Source organism: Chelon labrosus, assembly GCF_963514085.1.
Source record: "Chelon labrosus genome assembly, chromosome: 11".
Classification (NCBI taxonomy): domain Eukaryota; kingdom Metazoa; phylum Chordata; class Actinopteri; order Mugiliformes; family Mugilidae; genus Chelon; species Chelon labrosus.
In genome coordinates this window covers 3,757,767-3,779,208 of record NC_140344.1, presented here as the reverse complement: position 1 = coordinate 3,779,208, position 21,442 = coordinate 3,757,767, and the positions used below count along the sequence as shown (strand labels likewise).

Genomic DNA, 21,442 nt, shown 5'->3' with positions numbered 1-21,442 from the left:
AGATACAACCTGTCAGTTACTGATCCTGGTAGATCTATTTTGTAAGCTTGGACAGAGTTGGGTTTTCAAATCTATGCGCTATATGCTAAGCTAACAGATCCCCATTGAAAACAGCTTTTTAACAGATAGGAACAAACATGCTGTAACTCTTCTCATCTGTCTCTTGGCTAAAAGAGTAAATGAGCAGCATTGTTTGGCAGTGTCATTATATCAGTTTAAGAAAGAACCCATGTTTTGAGAGAGTCAGTAAGAAGTCAGATACCATGATAACCATGTACTGTATGTTAAATGTCTGGAGAATATGAAGAAAAAGAAACAAAACACCCAACTTTTGTCCAAAAACGTCAGAGATTACATTGTCAGTGTTTTAATTAAATCAGCAAAGCCTTATCATGTGTGAACTATAACAATAATCACATGCTGTTGACTGAAGGGAAGCTGTGCACTATGAGCTGGTTTTAATGATTTATTAGAATCAGGACAACCTTTGACATCAGGTCTGTTTGCAGTGAATGCTGGGTAAGTCTCTGGGATCGGTGGGTGTGCACAGTGCAGGCATAACTGGTTGGATGAGTTTTGGGAAGTGAATGAACTCAGAATAGAGTGGAGCGGTCACAGTCGCTGAAGGTAAGGCTTCTCTTACAATGAGCTACACTGAGACGTGTTTTTGTTTTCATCAATGGTAACTGTTAAATAATACCTAGGTTTACAGAGTGCTACCCATATGTGAGTGTTTTGTAGCTGTCTTTAAAGCTAGATTTAAGACACGTGATAGTGCTCTGTTATCGTGAGATATTTAACCTCTATCATTGATCTTTTTGAGATAATAATGTGCTTTTCTTTCCAATTGTTATCCCTGTTTTGTGTAGTTTTTAGTCTGTACATGCATGCTGTTAATTACTGTCCACCATGTTTATTCATCTAGTACAGTGAACAGTTTGGTGGGGAGCCCTTACGGGGTCTTAATACACAGGAGTCACGCGTCTTCAAAGACTGATACTGTATAGTATATCATATTTTTTAACATTATAAGTGTAAAGTAACTGATATATATTAAACAGATAGTCTTGAGAACTTAATTACAAATTGCTGAGCTTCATGCGCATCCCTATGATTTTGAGAGATATAGAGAGAGGGTAAAGGGTCAAACAGCTGACTATCATTGGACTAGTTTGACTGATACAGAGGTACAGAGCTTTAACCTGCTGGTCCTCCACTGAATTTATTCCTGTGACATGAGTCAAATGTTTGTAAAGTATACCAGATTAATTCAATTTATTAGTATTTCCATCCTTTTCCTGTTGTTTTCTTAACGTTATAAATGCAGCTGCTCCTCCAATTCTTAACAGTATTTTAGTTGGTTTTGGTGTGAAGATAGTGCAAAGTGTCTAATCTTCAATATAACATATGCACCGATCAAGCATAACATTATGACCATTGACAGGGGAAGTAAGTAACATTGACCATCCTGTGACAATTCAATGTTCTGCTGGGAAACCTTTAGACCTGGCATTTGTGCGGATGTTATTTAGACATGTAGCACCCACCTAGACCAGACCAGGCACCCCCACCCCATAGCAATGACACTCCTTGATGGCAGCAGCCATCCCAGCAGGATGCAGCCTGACACAGACACACACACAAAAACGCTTTAGGAACAACTCAAAAAAACATGAAGAACAGCACAAGGTGTTGACCTGGCCTCCAAATTCACTAGATCCCAAAATGATCAAGTATCTGTGGGATGATCCACAGAGGCCCCTCCCCTCAACCCATAGGACCCAAAGGCCCCCACTAAAAACATTCTGTTGCCAGACACCACAGGACACCCTCATGTCCATTCTCTGATCAGTCACGACTGTTTTGGAGGCACAAGAGAGACCTACACAATATTGGTCATAATGTTATGCCTGATCAATGTATATCTTACAAGTAAGTTAGTTCAAATATTAGAAGAAAGGCCAGTGACAACACAGTGAGCAGCAAGGTTATCCAAACATTTCCAAACTATTTGTTGTTATATTGGCCATTGGCTATACTAGCTATACAAATGTTTATCTAAAGGGCCTGCATAAATAAGTAAAATATCATCCAAAATATGCAATACTACAATACGAGCCATTAATTGACATATAAATCTAGGGAACAACTTCCCAGCACATGTGTCCCATGAAGTGTACACTTGAACTGTTTTGTGCTTTATGAACCAACAGCAGAAGTTTGTTTTTGGTTTGTCAATTCTTGGACACTCAGGGACTATATAGTAAATACTTAGCAAATGAGTCTTAGTGAGGATTCTGATTCAGCCAACACTTCTAGAGAGACTGTATAAAGATAAGACAATTCCGGGTGAAGTCTGGGTGATTTTTAAGCTTAGGTCTGAGTCTATGACTAGTTCTGTGGCGTCATGTGATCTCTTAGCTAAGCAGCAGATCTTCTTTTTTTGTGTCTGAATGCACTTCTTCCAGTTTTCTTTTACTTTAATTTTTCATTCTGGCATATCCAGTCTTTAATTTGTTCAGTGCACTTGAACACCAGCGCAACTGACAACAGGCAGGTGATATTGCTTTATCTATCTGTGTGTTATCTGGTAAATAGGATTCAAACTACTGATTGTGCTTACGTGTGTTGAACGCAGCACTGATAGTGTTATAAGACATACCAGTATTATAAAGTATTAAAGTTAGAAGAAGCCTGTACATATTAGTAATACTAAGTTATTCAACAAAGAAAACTACTTTCATAGATGTTTTAGGGAGTTACTTAACCAGATGTTAGCTCCTCTTGTCTGGCACCACTTTCCATTGGTACTGTGACCTATCTATTAGATCATGGCAGGAAAAGAGTCCAGCCCCCTGACTACTCACGTGCTGAACACCGGCGATGGCATCCCAGCTGGCAGGATGGCCCTTAGCCTTCATCGGCTGGACTCCAAGTTGATGATCTGGACCATGCTGAGCGTCGGGTAGGTGTTGAATATGCGTGTTTTGATTCGATCTCAGGAAACACGAGCCATATGCAGGACACAGGAGGCAGCTAGAAGAAGAACAAAAAGCAAGCTTTACTTGCAAGCTGATGGATATGAAAGTGCTTACTGGCATGCCAACTTTAAGCCATTTTACACATTTCACACAAATGGCCAACTGTCACAAAGCCTGAGGAGCAGATTAAAACTGTATTTTGATCTTAAAAACATTGTTATTCAGAAAACACTAAGAAGACAAACAGAATCAAAGGACACTTTACTTCACTGTGATTAAAGTAGAGGTTGAAGAAGACCTACACATCTGTGCGCTTTGTTAATGATTTTAGGACAACAAACGAAGATGGCCGATGCTCGGGACTCATCAGCCAAGAAGCATTCACCCCTGGCATGTACAAGCTGCGTTTTGAGACAGGTTCATATTGGGAGACGCTGGGCCAGACCTCCTTCTACCCCTATGTAGAGGTGAGATTCAGCGATAAGGAAGCGGACTGCGGATAGTTATATCTAAGCTCTACAATTCTGTGAACAAATGCTATAATGATCATTTAGAACAAATGCTAACAGAAAGACCTCAGTGTACAGGCTGTATAATAAAAATGGTTTAGTAATAGCTATTTAATCTGTATTTAAATAGACCATAAAGATAAGATAATCCTTTAATCTATTATTATAGCAGCATGTAGTTTAAGGACAGCTCACAAGACTAGGAAAAGTAAACATTACAGCAGCAGGAAGGAAGGACATCAGGAGTGCTCCCTGCACTCCGAAAGACCTAAGTGTCCTTAGCAGGTCTCACTGGAAGAATTTACTATAATGTAACTATATTAAGCTCAAGTGCTTATGAAAACACTCCTGACATGATTGCTAATCACCATATGTGAACAGAGCAGCATCAGGAATTACATTTGACCATGTCTAAGATGGAGAGTGTAAGTGAAAATGTTGAATAAAACACATTGTCATTGTTTTAGATGTGCTATCTACAAATACAAATCAACAAATAATGCCACAAACTGTTGGCAATTTAATTATTTTTCTAGATAAACAAAGTAAAAATCATTTGTGTCACTGACCCCATTTGTCTGCGTAATTCTAGGTTGTGTTCACCATCAGTGACCCGCAGCAGAGGTTTCATCTCCCCCTGCTGATGAGTCGCTTCTCCTACAGCACTTACAGAGGAAGCTAAAAGCTGTAAACAGGATCGACTGCAACCAGAGCTGGAAGGAGACGGCTTTCTAATGTCTTAGTAGATATGTGCTTTGGACTAACCCTGGACTAAGACAGACCAGTAAAGTTGTTGTTTAGTATTATAGTTGCAGACTGTGGGGTTTAGATACTTCTACAAAGTACAAATTGTATTTATATTTATAAATACTGACTAGAGTTGGTGTGACATAAGTACATCAATTACAATTAATTACATACTACATACAGAATCATGTTGTATGTAGCCTATTGAGAGAGAAATAAGCTGCCCAGATGCAAAACTCTTATTTCATTATTTCTCAGTGAATGTAGAACTGTCAACTATATACAAATCATTTTATTTTTTTTTTTTTTTTTTTTAAGTTATCCCTTTTGACAGAAAAATGTTGCTGGTTTTCACTGTAACTGGTGTTCTTTCTCTTATGTGATACTAAGTTAAATATCTTTGGGATTTGGAAGGCTGAAACAGTTTAAAGAAGTTTGCATGTGGACCTTTTTTTCTTCCCTTTCTGTTTTAAAATATTTAACAATTGTCAGATAAATTCAAAATAAAAAATAGTGTTAGTTGTTGCTGAAACTGAACGTTTATAATAGATATGTTTATTTAAACTAGTTTACTGTGCTGACTTAATGTGTCGTGACGTTTTATTTTTAATCTTTATTGTACTTAATATGATAACTTATGCGTGTTTCATTGTGTTATTTTTTATTATATAATTTTTTTCCCACGTTAAATAACGAATGTCAAGCGCAAAACAGCGCAGTCATTCTGTTTTGGTAACAGTTACACGGGGTTCAGGAAACCACTGTCATTTTGATCAGCCAATCAAATAGAGTGTGGTCTGTGAGGACCCGCGGTTGCCCCTGTTGGTGCCTGAATGGAGAAAGGTGTTGTCAAATTTAAATAAATTATTTTGCACGCATTAAACTTGTAATATGCCGTCCTTTGTGGTATAGCCCATTTTTGTGATCTAACTAAGTTCATAATTATTAAATAGAGTTCTTCATGCAACAATTCCAGCCAGGTATCTGACGAGGACGTCTCACTGGCCTTTACATCATCCTTCCGTTGACATTACATGCTGCTGCTCTTACTCAATAACACTTGTAGCAGCTATATGGACCAGGATGGGATTTTGGGCTAGCTGTTAGGCTAATTTAACAAAAAGCCAGCTCTGCATTTTGACTGAAAGACTGGACAAGTGGCATAGAGAGGATGTCGCAGGTCCTGAGGCTTCTTCTGCCTCTCTGCCGGGCTGGAGGTGCTCGAGCTCGGCACTCAGCGGTGACCGTAGGGCAGTTCTTCACAGCCGGATACCGATATCCCTCTGCTCTGGTAGGTGAAAGAGGAGGTTTACTTTAGCATGCCTTGCTTTTAGTGTTGGGTTCACTCGAAACTTAATGACCCAAGTGGGGTTTATATATGTACATCTAGATGGCCGGACTGCCTGTCCTATCCTTGTGGACCATCACTTTGCTCAGTGATCGTTTACTTTACAGCAATGTAGTGAATCCCTTAAAATAATAATGAAATGTAATAAAAAAGGTCTCATTTGTTTGATTATAAACTACTTTTCAGTCGGCATTCATATGATCCGCCAACAAATTTTATCATCAAACGTTATTGGGAAGAAAATGTGAATTTTTTTCTCTGTAACGCTGCTGTCCACTGTAGACTCGAATATTGCAGCTACGTGTGAATGACTATCCTGTAACTTAATTGCTTTTGTACGTATGTTATATGACATATGTATGTTATAAGAGTTTCAATGACTCTTTTTTCTCGAGATAAGCTAACGCTAGGCTACACTAATTAAAACAGCCGAGGCCTCATATTAGATTAAAAGTCATAATGCAAAGAACCAGGACCAGGATTGTATCCATTATGTTTTGAACCCCTCTGTCATTATTTGTTAGGTAAACTTCATGATCAACGTATAGTATGTAATATGTCACATGACTTTTTTTTTTTTTCTCGGTTCCAGTTCATTTTAAATATCCGGGCTAGAGTTGATGCCAGCGCTCTGTGGAGCCCATAGAGCAGACTTTTAGACAGAAAAGGGACATAGACGTGTGAAAGAACAGTAATGTCTAAGAAATATAATAGCTTATTGTGGCATAGGGGTTTCTTAACAGACCTGGGCAAAACCATCACATACGTCCCCAAATCCAAAGGTATGCCAAAGTGTCCTTGAGCAAGACACTGAACCCTGATTTGCTCCCAGTGCTTGGCACTTGTAGAAAGTACAAGCCATTTACCATTTCTATAAATATTTTTGAAATTTGCAGTTGTTTGCGGTTCACATCTGCCCTTGAATAAAAGGACTTGACTTCAAAAATTCTTGACCTGAGGAATAAAAAGGCTCAGAAAGTCATCTCAGCTTTTTATAGGTCCACAGTCAAGTGCGGTTTATGCCTCTGCGGGACATAGGTGGCATAACCTACGCACGTATCCTATGCTGGTGCGAGGAATTTGTATCAGTCTGGCTTGCACTGTAACAACACCACCCAAACACTGCTCAGCGTTGTGTCTTTTTTTGTAACTCGGACCTCCTCAGTTAAACTTTCCTTCATTTGTTCCATCTTTATTGATCCAAATCCAATAGTGGAGATGGAGAAGCAGCTGGAAATACTAAAGTGTAAATACGCTGCTACCAAGTGGACCAATCACAGCTCTTGCGGTCTGTGTCACCGTGACACATTTCTGGGGAGGTGCACATCAGGCTATGGCATTAGGGTCTGCGTAGGGTAGGTGTTGTAGCTACGGCGTCAAATTGATGCAGAAGTATAAACCGCGCATTAGACACACCAAATATAAACAGAGAGAATTTAGTTCAGTGACTTCTCTCCTCAGATGTGATCCTCCAGGATATTGTCAGGGTGTGTGTGTCCAGTTGAAGCTTTGTAGAAGTTACAGGAGAACAATAACCCTAAACATATTGCTAAACCTGTGACATGTCTTTAAATAAAAGTAAATAGGCTTTTGTAGTAGCCCAGTCCAAACTACGGTCCAGCTGCTGCTGAAGTGAATCAGTTCTAGGAGGGGGAGTGGTATAAATTCACAGTGCTTGACACCTGTGTGTGAATGTGTGCGTGTTTGCATGAAGAACTGGATAAATGTGTACTTGTGACAGTAACAGCCAGGGAGGTGCTGCATAAATACAAGACCACTTACCAGAACCTTTCAGATTGCTGTTGGTACAGGGTATTCAGTGTGCTAACAGTGTCTCTGTGTTTTTCCAGAACATTGGTCGCAATCCAGGAAACTTTCTGTCTTCTCACAGACTCCAGTCGGTTCAGCGAAGACTCTACTCCACTGAGCCCAAAGGTGAGAGCCGCTGGGTCTAAAGTAGGCCACTAACTATTAACATTAATACTTTCCTCATATTTCACATAGATTAATACAATAATTGATAACTAATTTCACATGCTTTTCACATGTACACATATGACACATGTGTTGTATGAAATTATAGTAGGGGTTATGGTTTAAGATTGGAATTGTTGTTTGGTGTGACAGATGTGCAATCAACCATTCTGTAACCGTTCGTTTATAGATGGAAAAGGAGGACCAACACCAGGAGGAGGAGGAAGATCAGGTGGAGGGAAGAGAGGAGGAGGAGGAGGCAGCAAAGACTGGTGGAGTCGAATACAGAAGGTAAATTGTAAAGCCCTGAAATGAAAATGGTTTCACGTTGATAACATTATTGATAGTTACTAGTGTGTGTGTGTGTGTGCATGTATATATTCCGTACCAGGAACAGTGAAGCCTATCTGCATTCATGTATACATTTTGTTTTTCCTAAATATGTTACCTAAATTCCAGTTACTAACAAACCCAATCTCTTTGATCTAATGCTGCTGCCACTGTGTTGGTCTTGTTTATAGTGGATACATAATTCACGTGTTCACATTGCATATTGGTAAAAGTTAACCCAGACGACAGTGACATCAACAGAAGCTGCCCGGTCAAGTTTGCTTTTGCTGGAGTTCCGTTTTGAGTCGTCGTGTTCGTGCTACTTTGACATACATATTTGTTGTTTGCTGCTCACAGATAACCTCTTCTGTTGTAAATAAGGCATTACATTTCTTGCCACTGTTAAACTTTCAACAAAAGGACATAGACATGTTTACCTGTGTGCTACATCACATCATCCTTTACCAACACATATTTTACCAACCATATGGGAACTCAGGAGACCAATGGCTGTAGTTTCGAAAACAAAATGTTCTCCCATTTTTGCTGGATAAAGTATTTCAGCAACTCTTCTGTATGTTTTGTTGTAGATTTTCAGTGGGTGACTGGTCTTGACTGGAAGCAAAACTCTTTTAGTACACAGCCATGCTGTTGTGATACACTCAGAATTGACCTTGTCTTGCCAACATAAGCAAGGCCTCCCCTGAAAAAAAATGTCTGGATGGCAACACATGTTGCTCCAAGACCTGTAAATACAGTATATATCTGCATTAACCGTATCTGTGTGAAGTTACCCATACCATGTGCACTAATGCACCACCATACTATTACGTAGTCTGACTTTTGAACCGTGCGCTAACAAGACCCTCTCCCCTTTAACTTGGAGGACACAGCATCTATAATTTCTTTAGTTGTGTCAGAACACAGTTATTCTGTTTTGGTTTTCGGTCTTGTTCCTTGCACACTGAGGTGTCTCTGGTCTCTCTGAAACTTTCCGTGCAGAGGTATAAATTCAGTTTTAGATTGTTTCCAAAAGTCAAGAGGAGGAAGCCAAGGTGACATTGTTGTGCTATATTTCTTTCATCAGTTGCTTGTAGATATTTCACCTTCATAAATGAAAACCTGATGGTAACATCGTCATCTGTGTATGTGTCGGTCTTCAGGGTGACTTCCCTTGGGATGAGAAGGATTTCCGCTACATGGCGATCACCGTGGCTGGCGTGAGTTCAGCTCTGCTCTACTTCTACTTCAGAGACAACGGCAGAGAGATCAGCTGGAAGGACTTTGTCCATCGCTACCTGGGCAGAGGCATGGTGAGGAGCACTCTGGGATGTTCTCACTGGATGGCTCATAACATGAATGAGAGACATGTTGAGAGAATGGAGTTGTCCTTCCAGACACAACATTGAACATTGATAAAACTAATAAAAGTTGACAATTTAATGCTTTGTTCAGGTGGAACGCTTGGAGGTTATCAACAAACAGTATGTCAGAGTCATTCTGGTACCGGGAGCTGATACAGAAACGGTGAGAGGAACTCAAACATTTCCTCCTTTATGTATTGCCAGCCTAATAAATACGTGGAAAATGGAACCAAGAAACTATAAGGAGGTTCAAGAAATCATCTTGACTCAAACAAGAAGGAAAACAAATGTTTGTCTTGCCATCGTCAGTGGACTTTTTGCATTTGGCTTAAACACAGTATAGAACAGTATACCTGTCCCATTTTCTGCTATTTATAGTTGATCTATTACTAGTTTTGCTTTTCCATTAAGTATTGTGGTCACTATTATCTCAAAATAAGGAGAACCAAAATTGCCTAACAAGTTCTGGTTGACAAATGGTTGCAGCTGTACTTTAGCTTGCAGAAGATGTAGTTTAGCTTCATTCAAAAATGTCAGCTAAATGAAAAGTGATGTTCTTTGACCCTCAGAATTACGTCTGGTTCAACATCGGCAGCGTTGACACGTTGGAGAGAAACCTTGAAGCTGCACATATGGAGCTTGGCTTGGAGCCATCGCATCGGGTTGCTGTTGTCTACAGCACTGAGAGCGACGGGTGAGGCTACTGCACAAACACGCCATGTGTTATATTAGCCAGTGGTTTTTAAAAGCTCACAGATCACTAACTACGTCAACTTTGAAATGTGGGACCCTTGTGTTGTAGAAGATTCTCAGTCAACCAGACAACAAAGCTAATACAAATCCTTAATTTGTTGGATTTACATTTTGTGGCTGTTTATTCTAACTATACCATTTTCCCAGCTCATTTTTGATGAGCATGATCCCCACCCTCCTGCTAATTGGCTTCTTGCTATTCACACTCCGGCGTGGACCAATGGGAGGGGGCGCCGGTGGTGGACGGAACCCCTTCAGCATGAGCGAGTCAACAGCTAAGATGATGAAGAACAACATTGACGTGAAGTTCAAGGATGTGGCTGGCTGCGAGGAGGCCAAGCTGGAGATCCTGGAGTTTGTTAACTTCTTGAAGAACCCTCAGCAGTACCAGGACCTTGGAGCTAAGATCCCCAAGGTTAAATACAGACACACATGAAAACTCACACACAGTCGATACTTGTGTCTGGTAGTTTTGGCAATTGATCCACCACTGGGTCAATATAGTCTAACCTCAAAAATCATCAGTTATCACTTTTATAGCCAAGTACTGACTAATGACAAGACAGGAATATGCACATTTAATCAAACTGCAAAAACTCTAAACAAACATGGTCAGTATGGCCTGGTTTGTTTGCTGCCTCACTTTAGACAGAGCTAGAAGGTAAGTTAATTGAGTTAGGCTATTCTATCTGGTTTAAACCGTGTATCAACAAACAAACTTGTAAACAACTTCATCCATTGTTGTTTATCTTCCAATTCCTTGACATCCTGCCCTTCAATAATAGCGGCTCCAGATCTTTCTCTCTAGTTGGAGCATAGACTGTCTAAAGATGGATGGTGAACAGCTCATCAAAAGGGAAGCCAAAGCACGTAGAGCTCCCCCTGGTGGCTGGCTGCAGTATAGGTCATAAGCTTGTTAGTGGATGGGACTTGGGCCGAACTAAAACACTAAAGTACACATCACATCATTTTTCAAGGATGGTTTCTGTCATTTTAGGTAGTTAACATAACACTGATGCATACTCAAGTATCCATTTTTCTCCCAGGGTGCTGTGCTGTCTGGACCTCCTGGGACAGGGAAGACCCTGCTGGCAAAAGCCACAGCTGGAGAGGCCAATGTCCCCTTCATCACCGTCAACGGCTCAGAGTTCCTGGAGATGTTTGTGGGCGTGGGCCCAGCCAGGGTGAGCGTGTGAACCCTTATTGTGTAGGACTGTTGAGTTCTTCAGAAACTAAATGTTTGACTGAGCTCTCTCTTCTGAAGGTGAGGGACATGTTTGCCATGGCGAGGAAGAATGCACCTTGCATCCTCTTCATTGATGAGATTGATGCTGTGGGGAGGAAGAGATCAGCAGGGAACTTTGGGGGTCAAAGTGAACAGGAGAACACCCTGAACCAGCTGCTGGTGGAGATGGATGGTAGGAGTCGGTTTTTGTCAGTTAAAACCTAGAGATTGGCTATGAAGTTTGGAGTTAACTGCCTTTCTTTTGTTTGTCTTTTACTGCAGGTTTTAACACAGCTACGAATGTCGTGGTCCTGGCTGGAACCAACAGACCTGATATCCTGGATCCTGCACTGATGAGGCCAGGACGCTTTGACAGACAGATTTACATAGGTAAACAGAGTCTTAACTCTCTTAGTGTCCACACACTGACCCCTTTGGAGTGACATGGTTAAGAGTTTTGCACAATTGACCTTTGGCTAAGCCCCGCCCTAGAATGTAGATTGACCAATCACAGCTCCCACAGGGGTCCGACACTTTTTCACAGCGCTCCATTGACTTTAACGCAGGCGTCTCATATTTTCGGTCTCGGCAGGCTATACTGTCGGTATATATCCAGGGTATGGATAAGCCCAATGATGTGCGCGCAAAACCCTGTGGAGCTAACCAAAACATCACCGTTACAGCTTAAGTTGCATAGTTGTTGATACGCTAGCACACGCTGAAGAAATACAACGTTATACGTGCGTAACGTTAGTCCTTTTGCTTCGTAATAACGATTACAGAAGTGAATAGAGACGTACCCAGCTTTACATGAACAGTGTTGCTCCTTGATATTGTCAGTCCCAGCCTCCGTCTCGATTAATAGGATATGCGGTGGTTCATTTTTTGACTGTGACCGGTATGCTTTTGCCTCTATTTGGATGCCTTGTTGTTCGTTGCGTTTCACTCGTATGTCCTCCTGAATATAGCCTTCGAACGCAGCCCCTTTGGCCTACTTCTATCGGACACTTTATTTGCTGCTTTATAAAAGTTTGACAAAAGTTCAGCAGGAAGAGCTGTCACAGCATAGGTCATGTTGATACCAGAGCCTTATAGATAACCAGAAAACCAAAGCCCAGAAGAGAATGTCGGACGTAGCAACAGTAACTAAGGGGGGCGGGGCTTAGCCAAAGGTCAATTGCACTAAACCATTGTAAAGACCTGATTGCGGTATGTTTTGAATATTTGTCAACCAAGCTAGTGAAGGTCCTCAGTCATCCAGGTCATGGTATATCCAAAAAACGTTAAAGAAAGGCAACTGGACTTGTAGAGTTTCTGGAAGATGTTTCGCCACTCAGCCGAAGAATCTACTCGGATGTGTGGTGAAACGTCTTCAAGAAACTCTACAAGTCCAGTTGTCTTTTTTTTTTTTTTTTTTTTTATTGTAACGTTTTTGGATATAACTACCTCATGTTCATCAGAGGAACAGTGTGAATCCATTAGTAATTAAGTGGGGATTTTCTCACGTGTGCCCACGTGACAACTGATTCACAGCGCTAATGGTGTTTAGAAACTTGCAGCATAGGTTTTTAAGTTTTAAATGACGGAATGAAGATAAATGAGGGATTTCTTTGCTGCCACACATGAACATCTCCCATCTCCTCTCAGGTCCTCCAGATATTAAGGGCAGGGCGTCCATCTTTAAAGTCCACTTGCGACCAATCAAACTGGACCCCAATATGGACAAAGACAACCTCGCCAGGAAGATGGCTGCTGCCACGCCAGGATTCACTGGTTTGTAAACTTCATTCTTTATCTTAATTTAACATTCCAATGAAAATGACTTAATTAAGGCAATCTACATTAGTTGATGTGATCCTCTGGATATTGAGTGTACATCATGTGCCATAAATGACGGTCCAAATGACAGGCATCTGCAGAACAAACATAAACCTTGTCTGTTAGTTGGAAACCAAAAACATAGCTTAAAACAAGGGAAATCTGCATTTTACGCTACTAGTAATATTGCACTAAAACGTAAATGTATAGAAGTGTTCCTTGATATCAGTCAGAACAGAGATATTGGTTGACGGCTGTTATTCTTCTTGTGAATAAATCAGGAGCCGACATCGCCAATGTCTGCAACGAGGCTGCTCTGATCGCTGCCAGGTACTTGAACCCGTCCGTCAACGGCAAACACTTTGAGCAGGCGATCGACCGGGTCATCGGAGGTCAGTGTGATGTCACTTCGCTTGCTGTTGTTATTTTGGCTGCTTCTCTGTTAAATAATTGCCATTATCTATGTCTGCATTTGTCAATGTACTTTATTCGAATGGCGAAGAGACAATAACAGTTAAGCGCCAGTCTGAGTCCTTGGTCGTCTTTTGTGTTTTTCAGGCCTGGAGAAAAAGACTCAGGTCCTGCAGCCCACGGAGAAGAAGACCGTAGCGTATCATGAGGCCGGTCACGCCATCGTTGGCTGGTTCCTGCAGCACGCTGACCCTCTGCTCAAGGTGACTATATAATCAGTGTGTTCAGAATTTAGCACTCTAAACAAGACATTTACAAGCATTTGTAAATCATAAATGGACATTTTCTGACATATGGAAAACAATGAATCGCTAATTATTAATCAGTAACAGAAGTAATAAAAACCCGTTGCTATTTGCTGTCTCAAACAGATAGCACACAGTAACAGATGTGTGGGGTAAATTTTTAATATTTTTTTTAGACGTGGTATTTCTGCAAGATTTTACCACTCAGTACTTCACTGATAGATTGCGCTGATCCTCCTGTTACTGGTGCACCCACACACATTTGCTTTGTGTCCAGGTGTCGATCATCCCGCGGGGGAAGGGCCTGGGTTATGCTCAGTACCTGCCCAGAGAGCAGTACCTGTACAGCAAAGAGCAGCTGTTCGACAGGATGTGTATGATGCTGGGAGGCCGCGTGGCTGAGCAGGTCTTCTTCAGCAGGATCACCACCGGCGCTCAGGACGACCTGAAGAAGGTCACGCAGTCCGCCTACGCTCAGGTACGCGCGCACCTTCCGTCCGATTTATACAACAGTCGAGTCTTATTTGTCCCGTGACACTTCATTCTGCGTGCTGTCTCCAGGTGGTGCAGTTTGGGATGAGCGAGAAGGTGGGGCAGGTTTCATTTGACCTTCCCAGACAGGGCGAGATGGTCATGGAGAAGCCGTACAGCGAGGCGACGGCTGAGCTCATCGATGCGGAGGTCAGGCAGCTGGTGGAGCGGGCGTATGAGCACACCCTGCAGCTCATCAAGGACAAGAAGGAGCTGGTGGAGTTGGTGAGACTCTAATATTTTTTATGCCTCCCAAAAACAGTATGTAGAAACAAATCTCTACATAATTAATCATAAAATGTAGTTTAATCTCATGCCAGTGATGTTAAGTCCCGATGTCATCCTCAGGTGGGAAAGCGTCTACTGGAGAAGGAGGTGCTACACAAGGCGGACATGTTGGAGCTACTGGGCCCACGGCCGTTCGAGGAGAAGTCTACGTATGAGGAGTTTGTGGAGGGGACGGGGAGCTTCGAGGAGGACACGAGCCTGCCGGAGGGCCTCCAAGGCTGGAACCAGGAGAAAGGAGAGGAGGCAGAGGAGGCGCCTCCCGCTCAGGAAAAGAAGCAGGCCGTGTAGAGTCAGAGAAATTCCGTGAAGAAGAAGAACAAACACATCCCAGCTGCAAAAAAACTGCGTACTGCTGTCTCAGTATTACAGAGCCTGGGAGGTTTTGTCCACAGTTTAGTACAATTAATAATCAAACACTCAAATTACTGAAATCAGTCCTTGATGCTTCATCTAATTTATTCCCTCAACAACTGGCATGGACTTTGTAGATTTGATTTTAAATTAGAGCCAATATTTTGATATATTTTACATTCAGACCTCTTCTTTTTCAGATGAATAAACCAAAATAAAGGAGGCAGAGGAATAGGGTAGCTTAGGAGCAGGATTTATTTATATGGGGACACTGATTAAGCCATTTATTTCCTAATTTCATCATTTATCAGAAATGGTCCTCCTGAGAACCACCAGGCTCTGTACATTCACACGCTGAGGCAGCCATGAGTTTTTTGAGGACGTTGGTCCAGTAAGCCTTAAGACTCCAACTGGAGACCAGCGCACTGCAGATTTGAATGCTCCTGAACGGAGTGTACTTGTTACACATGTAGAGTGTGTAAACATATAGACTCTTCCTGTTATTTATGTGCAAAACAAGGGAGGTACGTTCTCTGACTGACGCCTGCCTTCGTGATAAAGCGTAGGAGGTGCTCATTTTTAAATATTTTGAGAAATTATGTGAACTTTCTTGTTTGCTGGATTTTAGTAAAGTAAAGCTGTTACTGCTCACGCTGACGTGTTCCACCTGCTTCAGTGTTTGTTTCAGCGTGCTGGAAGGCTTTAATGATGGTAAATGAAGAGATATTGACCGGACAGGAAGCTCTGGTATCATCAGCTCAGAATAGTAGGATCATTTCATATTTAAATAGACTTTGAAGGATTTCTGCAGAGGCATGTGCTGATTTTAAAGGAAAATTCCTCCAAAATACTGAAACAGAACAGCCACTTAGTGGCTTCATTTCTTCAGTTCAAATGAACCGTCCCGTCTGCAGACTGCAAGGCTTGTCAAGTGTTTTTTCTTCATCATCAACTCCCCTGAACAGAGTACATTAGACCTTATAGTACTGCTATAGTACTTCTCCAGTGTCTCCATACCAACTCTGTTGACATCCAAAAACTCATAAACGCAAAACAGATGAACTGACACAGTGACAAACCGACTTAATCAGTCTAAATGTCTTCTAAAACAAGAGATAAGATACACATAAACATGTCCTGATATGTGACTTTATGTTATTATGTTATTTAAGCTGGACTTCAGTTCTGTTTGACTGCATGATAGATGCTCTTATAGCTGACTGTCTGACATTCACAGCCCTTTCACTCTGTGCTTAGTCACCTCTGCAGAGATGAGAGAGGGGCCAGGCGTGGCACCTCTCTCTTTTTCATGTGAACAGCTAAATGCAGCACTATCAGTGTTTGCTTGAGAGGTTGCTGCAAGTATGTCCCATTATCTCGAAGCAATTCAGCAGCCCCCTCTCTGTGGTGAACACTTTTTATTTCCGTGTCCCAAGTTCAGAACCTGGCATTATTCTCAAAAAGATTACTGCATTTTCATTTCCAAAAGTATTGACACAGTGAGGCCAGTTCAAAATCAAAAGATGAATATGAGACAGGAGATCAACAGTTCAGCTTTTCACGATCCACGACTCAGAAGACAGCACCTTTTGCTTGAAGCCACCTGTTTTTCATGTAAGCAAAAGTATTGGAACATGTGACTGACACGTGTGTTATTGCCTAGGTGTGTCCTATTGCACTGATTATTCAAACAATAAATGGTACTGAATGTCTACGCTCGGTTTAATTGTGGGTCTTGCCTGTGCAGACTGCATGTATAGTTAGAGGTGTAACCAACATGGAAACCAGAGAGCTGTCTGTGGGTGAAAACCAAGCTGAGAGAAAATGGAAAATCATCTGTCCAACCATTTGGAATGTCCTGAAGAAGAAAGAAACCACTAGTGTGCTGAGTAACAGGCGCTGGACGGGTAGACCAAGGTAAACAGCAGCAGTTGACGACAGAAACATTGTGCGAGCTGTAAAGAAAGACCCTAAAACAACTGTTCGTGACATCAGCAACTACCTCCAGAGGACAGGAGTGAAGGGATCACAATCTACTGTACACAGAGGACTTCATGAACAAAAGTACAGAAGCTACACGAGAAGATACAGAACACTCATTAGCAAGAAGAATAGGGAGGCCAGGCTGGAAAGTCAAGTCTAAAAAATTCTGGGACAAACTTTATGGGCTGATGAGACAGGTAAACCTTTACCAAAGTGATTTGAAAAGTTAAAGTTTTGAGAAAGAGGATCTGCTCATGATCCAACATACAAGCTCATCTCTGGAACAAAGTGGAGGTAGTGTCATGGCTTAGGCTTGCAAGGCTTCTTCTGGGACGGGCTCATTGATCTTCATTGATGATGGCAGCAGCAAAATGAACTTGGATGTCTGCAGAAACATTTTATCTGCCAATTTAAAGAAAGATGCAAGCAAACCGACTGAGAGATCCTTCACCATGAAGCAACATAATGAGCCAAACACACTGCCAAAACCACAAAGGAGTTCATCAGGGGCAATAAGTGGAAGGCTTTAGGCTGGCCAAGTCAATCTCCAGACTTGTAGAGCGTGCATTTTACCTGCTAAAGAGGAGACTGGGTGGAGTAACCCCCAAAACACACAACAACTGAAAGAGGCTGCAGTAAAAGCATCATGAAAGAAGAACGCAACGGTTTGGTGATGTCAATGGGTCACAGGCTTGATGCAGTTATTGCAAGCAAAGGATTAGCTTTAGCATTAGTCTTACTCACTTTAATCTAATTTAAATCTGTTCCAATACTTTTGCTCACATGAAAAACGAGTGGGTTCAAACAAAATGTGCTATCTTCTAAGCCTTGTATCAGATCCAGATGTAAATACCCGGAAAAAAAAAAAAGCTGAAATGTTGATCTCTTGTCTCATAATCATCTTTTGACGTTAAACCCAGTTGTTTTCAGTGTACAGTAAAAAAAGAGGAATTGGTCTCACAGTTCCAATACTTTCTGAGGGGACTGTATGACACATTAGATTCCTATCACGTTCAAACACATGGTTAACCCATTTATTAAGGTGAGACTCATTTAGACCTGTTAATATTAGCTTGTACATTCTGGCTGCACAGTGAACTGTGGCTCAAGTCCTATCTGTATTTGATATTTCTGCCCAGTGATGAAAGCCCCACATTCCAAATTGTCCTATTATTAGGAGTTCCAACTTTTCTGTAACAGCGTTCTGAACTCAACACAAACCATTTTGGTTAATGTAGGAAATGATTGCCTGAAGTACAAGACCAAGATCTCAAGGGTAATAGCTTTGAGTCAGTAATGGCGTCTAAAAGTGGATTTTTATGACCGTCATCACTGCAGCGGATGGAGAGCTACCTGTGTGTGGTACCTGTAATGTGCTCTGAGAAAGTTCTTCTGTGTTCAAAGGAAGTTTTGCTGCTTGGGCCTCCTGTGACCTCACTGACAGAACACAGGTCACAAAGAAACAATGGAGATCATCAACATATCTACTGTAACTTCAAAGCCTGCGATCATAAATTAACATCATGTGAGATTTATTAACTATCCAGACAAATAGTCACCGTTTTAAAAGTGTAAAGTTTTCCCTGCTGACAGTGTAGACTTCACAAAAGTGTAAAGGTCAGCTGAGGTCATCAGTTTTCAGCAGCTGTACAAGAAACACCTCATGACTTGGGCAAATTATCTATACTTTGGAGCAAGTCACACTTGCTGAAAGTTCATATTTACACCAATCAGCCACAACATTATGATCACTGATAGGTGAAGTAAATAACATTGACCATCTAATTCACAAATTCCCTAGATCCCAAACTGATCAAGTATCTGTGGGATGATCCACAGAGGCCCCTCCCCTCAACCCATAGGACCCAAAGGCCCCCACTAACAACATTCTGTTGCCAGACACCACAGGACACCCTCAGAAGACCCATGTCCATTCTCTGATGAGTCACAACTGTTTTGGAGGCACAAGGGAAACCTACACAATATTAGGAAGGTGGTTATAATGTTATTCCATGATCTGTGTATTTATTGATCTCCACCCTGATAGGCTATTTTAGAGACTCAGATAATAACTGAACATAAATGAACATAATCTGCAGCTCATCAATAAAGTGAATGAAATACAAGTGTACCCACATGTAGAAGTGAGAATGATCATTTATTTTGTTGTTGTTCTTCTTCTTCAGGTAAACACATCTATTAAAACAGAACCCAGACTCAGAAAAGACATCAGAAATCCCTGAATACTGTTGGAAAGGTTCACTTCACCGCTGACTGCTGCTGTTCTACACAACTTTAATCACAGCACTCGTAATTTTAAGAGAATATTTCTCCCTCCCCGAGGATCAGAAGGCAGCTGCTGCTGTGTGTTCAGCTCCAAGGTTAAAGTTCAGCTGCTCGATTGATGCCATGACTGTATGAAATGCTCTAGTCTGCTGCAGGTTATTCTGCACAGTAATATTTGGTACAAAGTACATTTTAGATGTAAAATACTTCAACAACATGTAGTTCAGATCTGCTCCACATTAAAAAGTAAATGGTGAATTTAACTTTATAGAATTTGGTGTTTGGGGGAATGCACTTCTAGAGAGTTCAGTTTTTCTAGTTTTATCGTGTGCAGCTACAGCAGGCAGAATAACTAGCTTAGCACGGAGTCCACAGATAGGACTCTAATGTACAGTTTCCTGTCTGAAATCTTTGCTATCTGCCTCTCTGCTCGTCATGACATAGTCCAACACATAACCCCTAAACAAACCTGTGAGACACATCAGAGGAGCTCACAGGTTGATACCGTTGGGAAGTTGCTAACACAACTTGGCTGCTACTGTGAGATCTGTGTGTCTCCAGGTGGTGTGTGTTGTACAGTTCAGCTACCTGCAGCTGGACAACACATCTGCCACGTTGCTCCATGAGCCACAGACTTTGGTCCCCTTTCCTCTTTGACTCGGTTTCAACAGATTCCTCAAATATTGTCCACTGTGCGCTCCGTTCACATTTGACCTGAAAACGTTTAAAGCTCTACCTTGATTCCCGTCTTTCGTTGAAAGAGTAAAGGTAAACAATGTCAATGTAAAGCTCTACTTAAAGACTTTATTTCAGTATCAAAATGCTACAAAGATGCTACATTCCTGTTTGAGTGTAATGGCAACACGTCTCCTCACACAAGCTGCGCTGTGTACACCTGGCCAGCGGGGGGCACCGACGTGCCCTCAAGAGTCTCTTGGGCATTTTCAGAATGATTGCCTCTCCTCTCTCCCACGGCTGACGAGCCACTTCACAGCTTTGATCCAGAGTCACTTTTACGTATTTGTCAAGATTCAGTTTAAAAAACAAAAAAACAAATAGCCCTTTATCTTTGCTGCAGAGTGAAACCAAGCTCCTCTGAACAGCTGGAAATAAAAATCTGAGATAAACCATGTTCTCCAACCTTGTTCTGTTGTCTCTTATGTTCAAGTAAAAAAAACGATCCTTTGGCTACCGACTCAGTATTTCCTTTCACGTCTCCTTCAACTTCCTGCTGCTGCTTTCATCCAGATACGTGGATTTGTCCTGGTTTAAATCCAGCGGTGGAGGACTAACGCAACGAGCAGTGAGACAGAGAAAAGAGTGTGTGACAGGGAGATCGCCGACGCCCCGCCACAGTCTTTAGCGTCCTCCTGTTGAGCAATAACAACATATTCACATTAATATAAACACAAATATTAAACTGACTGATTTACATCATAAGGAGAAGCTGGTTCATTTCTTAAATAATCATTTATGTATAGCACATCAGTGAATGAGAGAGTTGGTTTTACAGCAGTTCATTGATCACAATGCCACAGCTGCCAGTAGGATGCTTGAATGATATGCACTGTTTTTGCACCCTTCAAATTTTTCTCCATTTCTGCATAAAAATATTAAAAAACATGAGCAGATATTCACCTCAAAGTAGACACACAGAACCAAATCAAGTAAATGAAATAGAATTATTATATTTGTGCATTCACTTCTTCAAGAAAATGAATTATTTGTACATATCTGTGAGTTAAAAAAAGAATGTTAACCTTTGTTTTCAGTATCTGTGTGATCTCTATGTGCAGCAATAACAGTTAGTAAATGTTTCTAGTAACTGATGATCAGTTGTTGGCGTCTTGGAGGAATTTCAGCTCACTCTTCAGTACAGAACTACTTCATCTCTGAGATGTTGGTGGGTTTCCTCATATGAACTGTTTGCTTCAGGTCCTTCCGCAACATTTCTACTGGATTAAAGTCATGACTTTGACTTGGCCATTTTAAAACATTAACTTTAACCATTCTTTGGTAGAAGGACTTGTGTGCTTGGGGTCGCTGTCTTGCTGTATGACCCAGTTTCTGGGAGACTCAGATTGAGTTCACAGCCAGATGTCCTGACATTTTCTATTAGAATTCACTGGTATAATTCAGAATTCATTTGCCTATCAATGATGGCAAGCTGTCCTGGCCCAGATGCAGCAGAAAAGACCCAAACAAGGACATTACCACCAAACATGACATCTCTCATTT

At 41.4% G+C, this 21,442-nt stretch overlaps 3 protein-coding genes across 3 annotated transcripts in view; 2 read left to right on the top strand and 1 right to left on the bottom strand.

The window, feature by feature from the left end:
• The first annotated feature begins 604 nt into the window (after window positions 1-604).
• Window positions 605-5,118, top strand: LOC311495816 (5-hydroxyisourate hydrolase-like). The gene is made up of 4 exons (XM_084555427.1): window positions 605-627; window positions 2,829-2,965; window positions 3,313-3,448; window positions 4,083-5,118. The coding sequence occupies exons 2-4, from the start codon at window positions 2,832-2,834 to the stop codon at window positions 4,170-4,172; spliced, it is 360 nt and encodes a 119-aa protein (XP_084411553.1). The 5' UTR covers window positions 605-627; window positions 2,829-2,831; the 3' UTR covers window positions 4,173-5,118.
• Window positions 5,119-5,274: 156 nt separating this feature from the next.
• On the top strand, window positions 5,275-18,917 carry afg3l1 (AFG3-like AAA ATPase 1). Its single transcript, XM_084555426.1, has 16 exons — window positions 5,275-5,528; window positions 7,436-7,520; window positions 7,750-7,850; window positions 9,053-9,202; window positions 9,345-9,416; window positions 9,823-9,947; window positions 10,154-10,421; window positions 11,053-11,190; window positions 11,271-11,424; window positions 11,514-11,621; window positions 12,879-13,004; window positions 13,331-13,441; window positions 13,608-13,723; window positions 14,043-14,243; window positions 14,327-14,521; window positions 14,645-18,917. The coding sequence occupies exons 1-16, from the start codon at window positions 5,409-5,411 to the stop codon at window positions 14,870-14,872; spliced, it is 2,298 nt and encodes a 765-aa protein (XP_084411552.1). The 5' UTR covers window positions 5,275-5,408; the 3' UTR covers window positions 14,873-18,917.
• A 1,050-nt stretch (window positions 18,918-19,967) lies between these two features.
• LOC311495950 (voltage-dependent calcium channel subunit alpha-2/delta-4-like) overlaps window positions 19,968-21,442 on the bottom strand; it is a 62,500-nt gene continuing 61,025 nt past the window's right edge. The window contains exon 40 of the mRNA XM_084555633.1: window positions 19,968-20,574. Coding sequence (XP_084411759.1) covers window positions 20,473-20,574 — 102 coding nt within the window. The 3' untranslated portion in view covers window positions 19,968-20,472. The remainder of the gene's footprint in view (window positions 20,575-21,442) is intronic.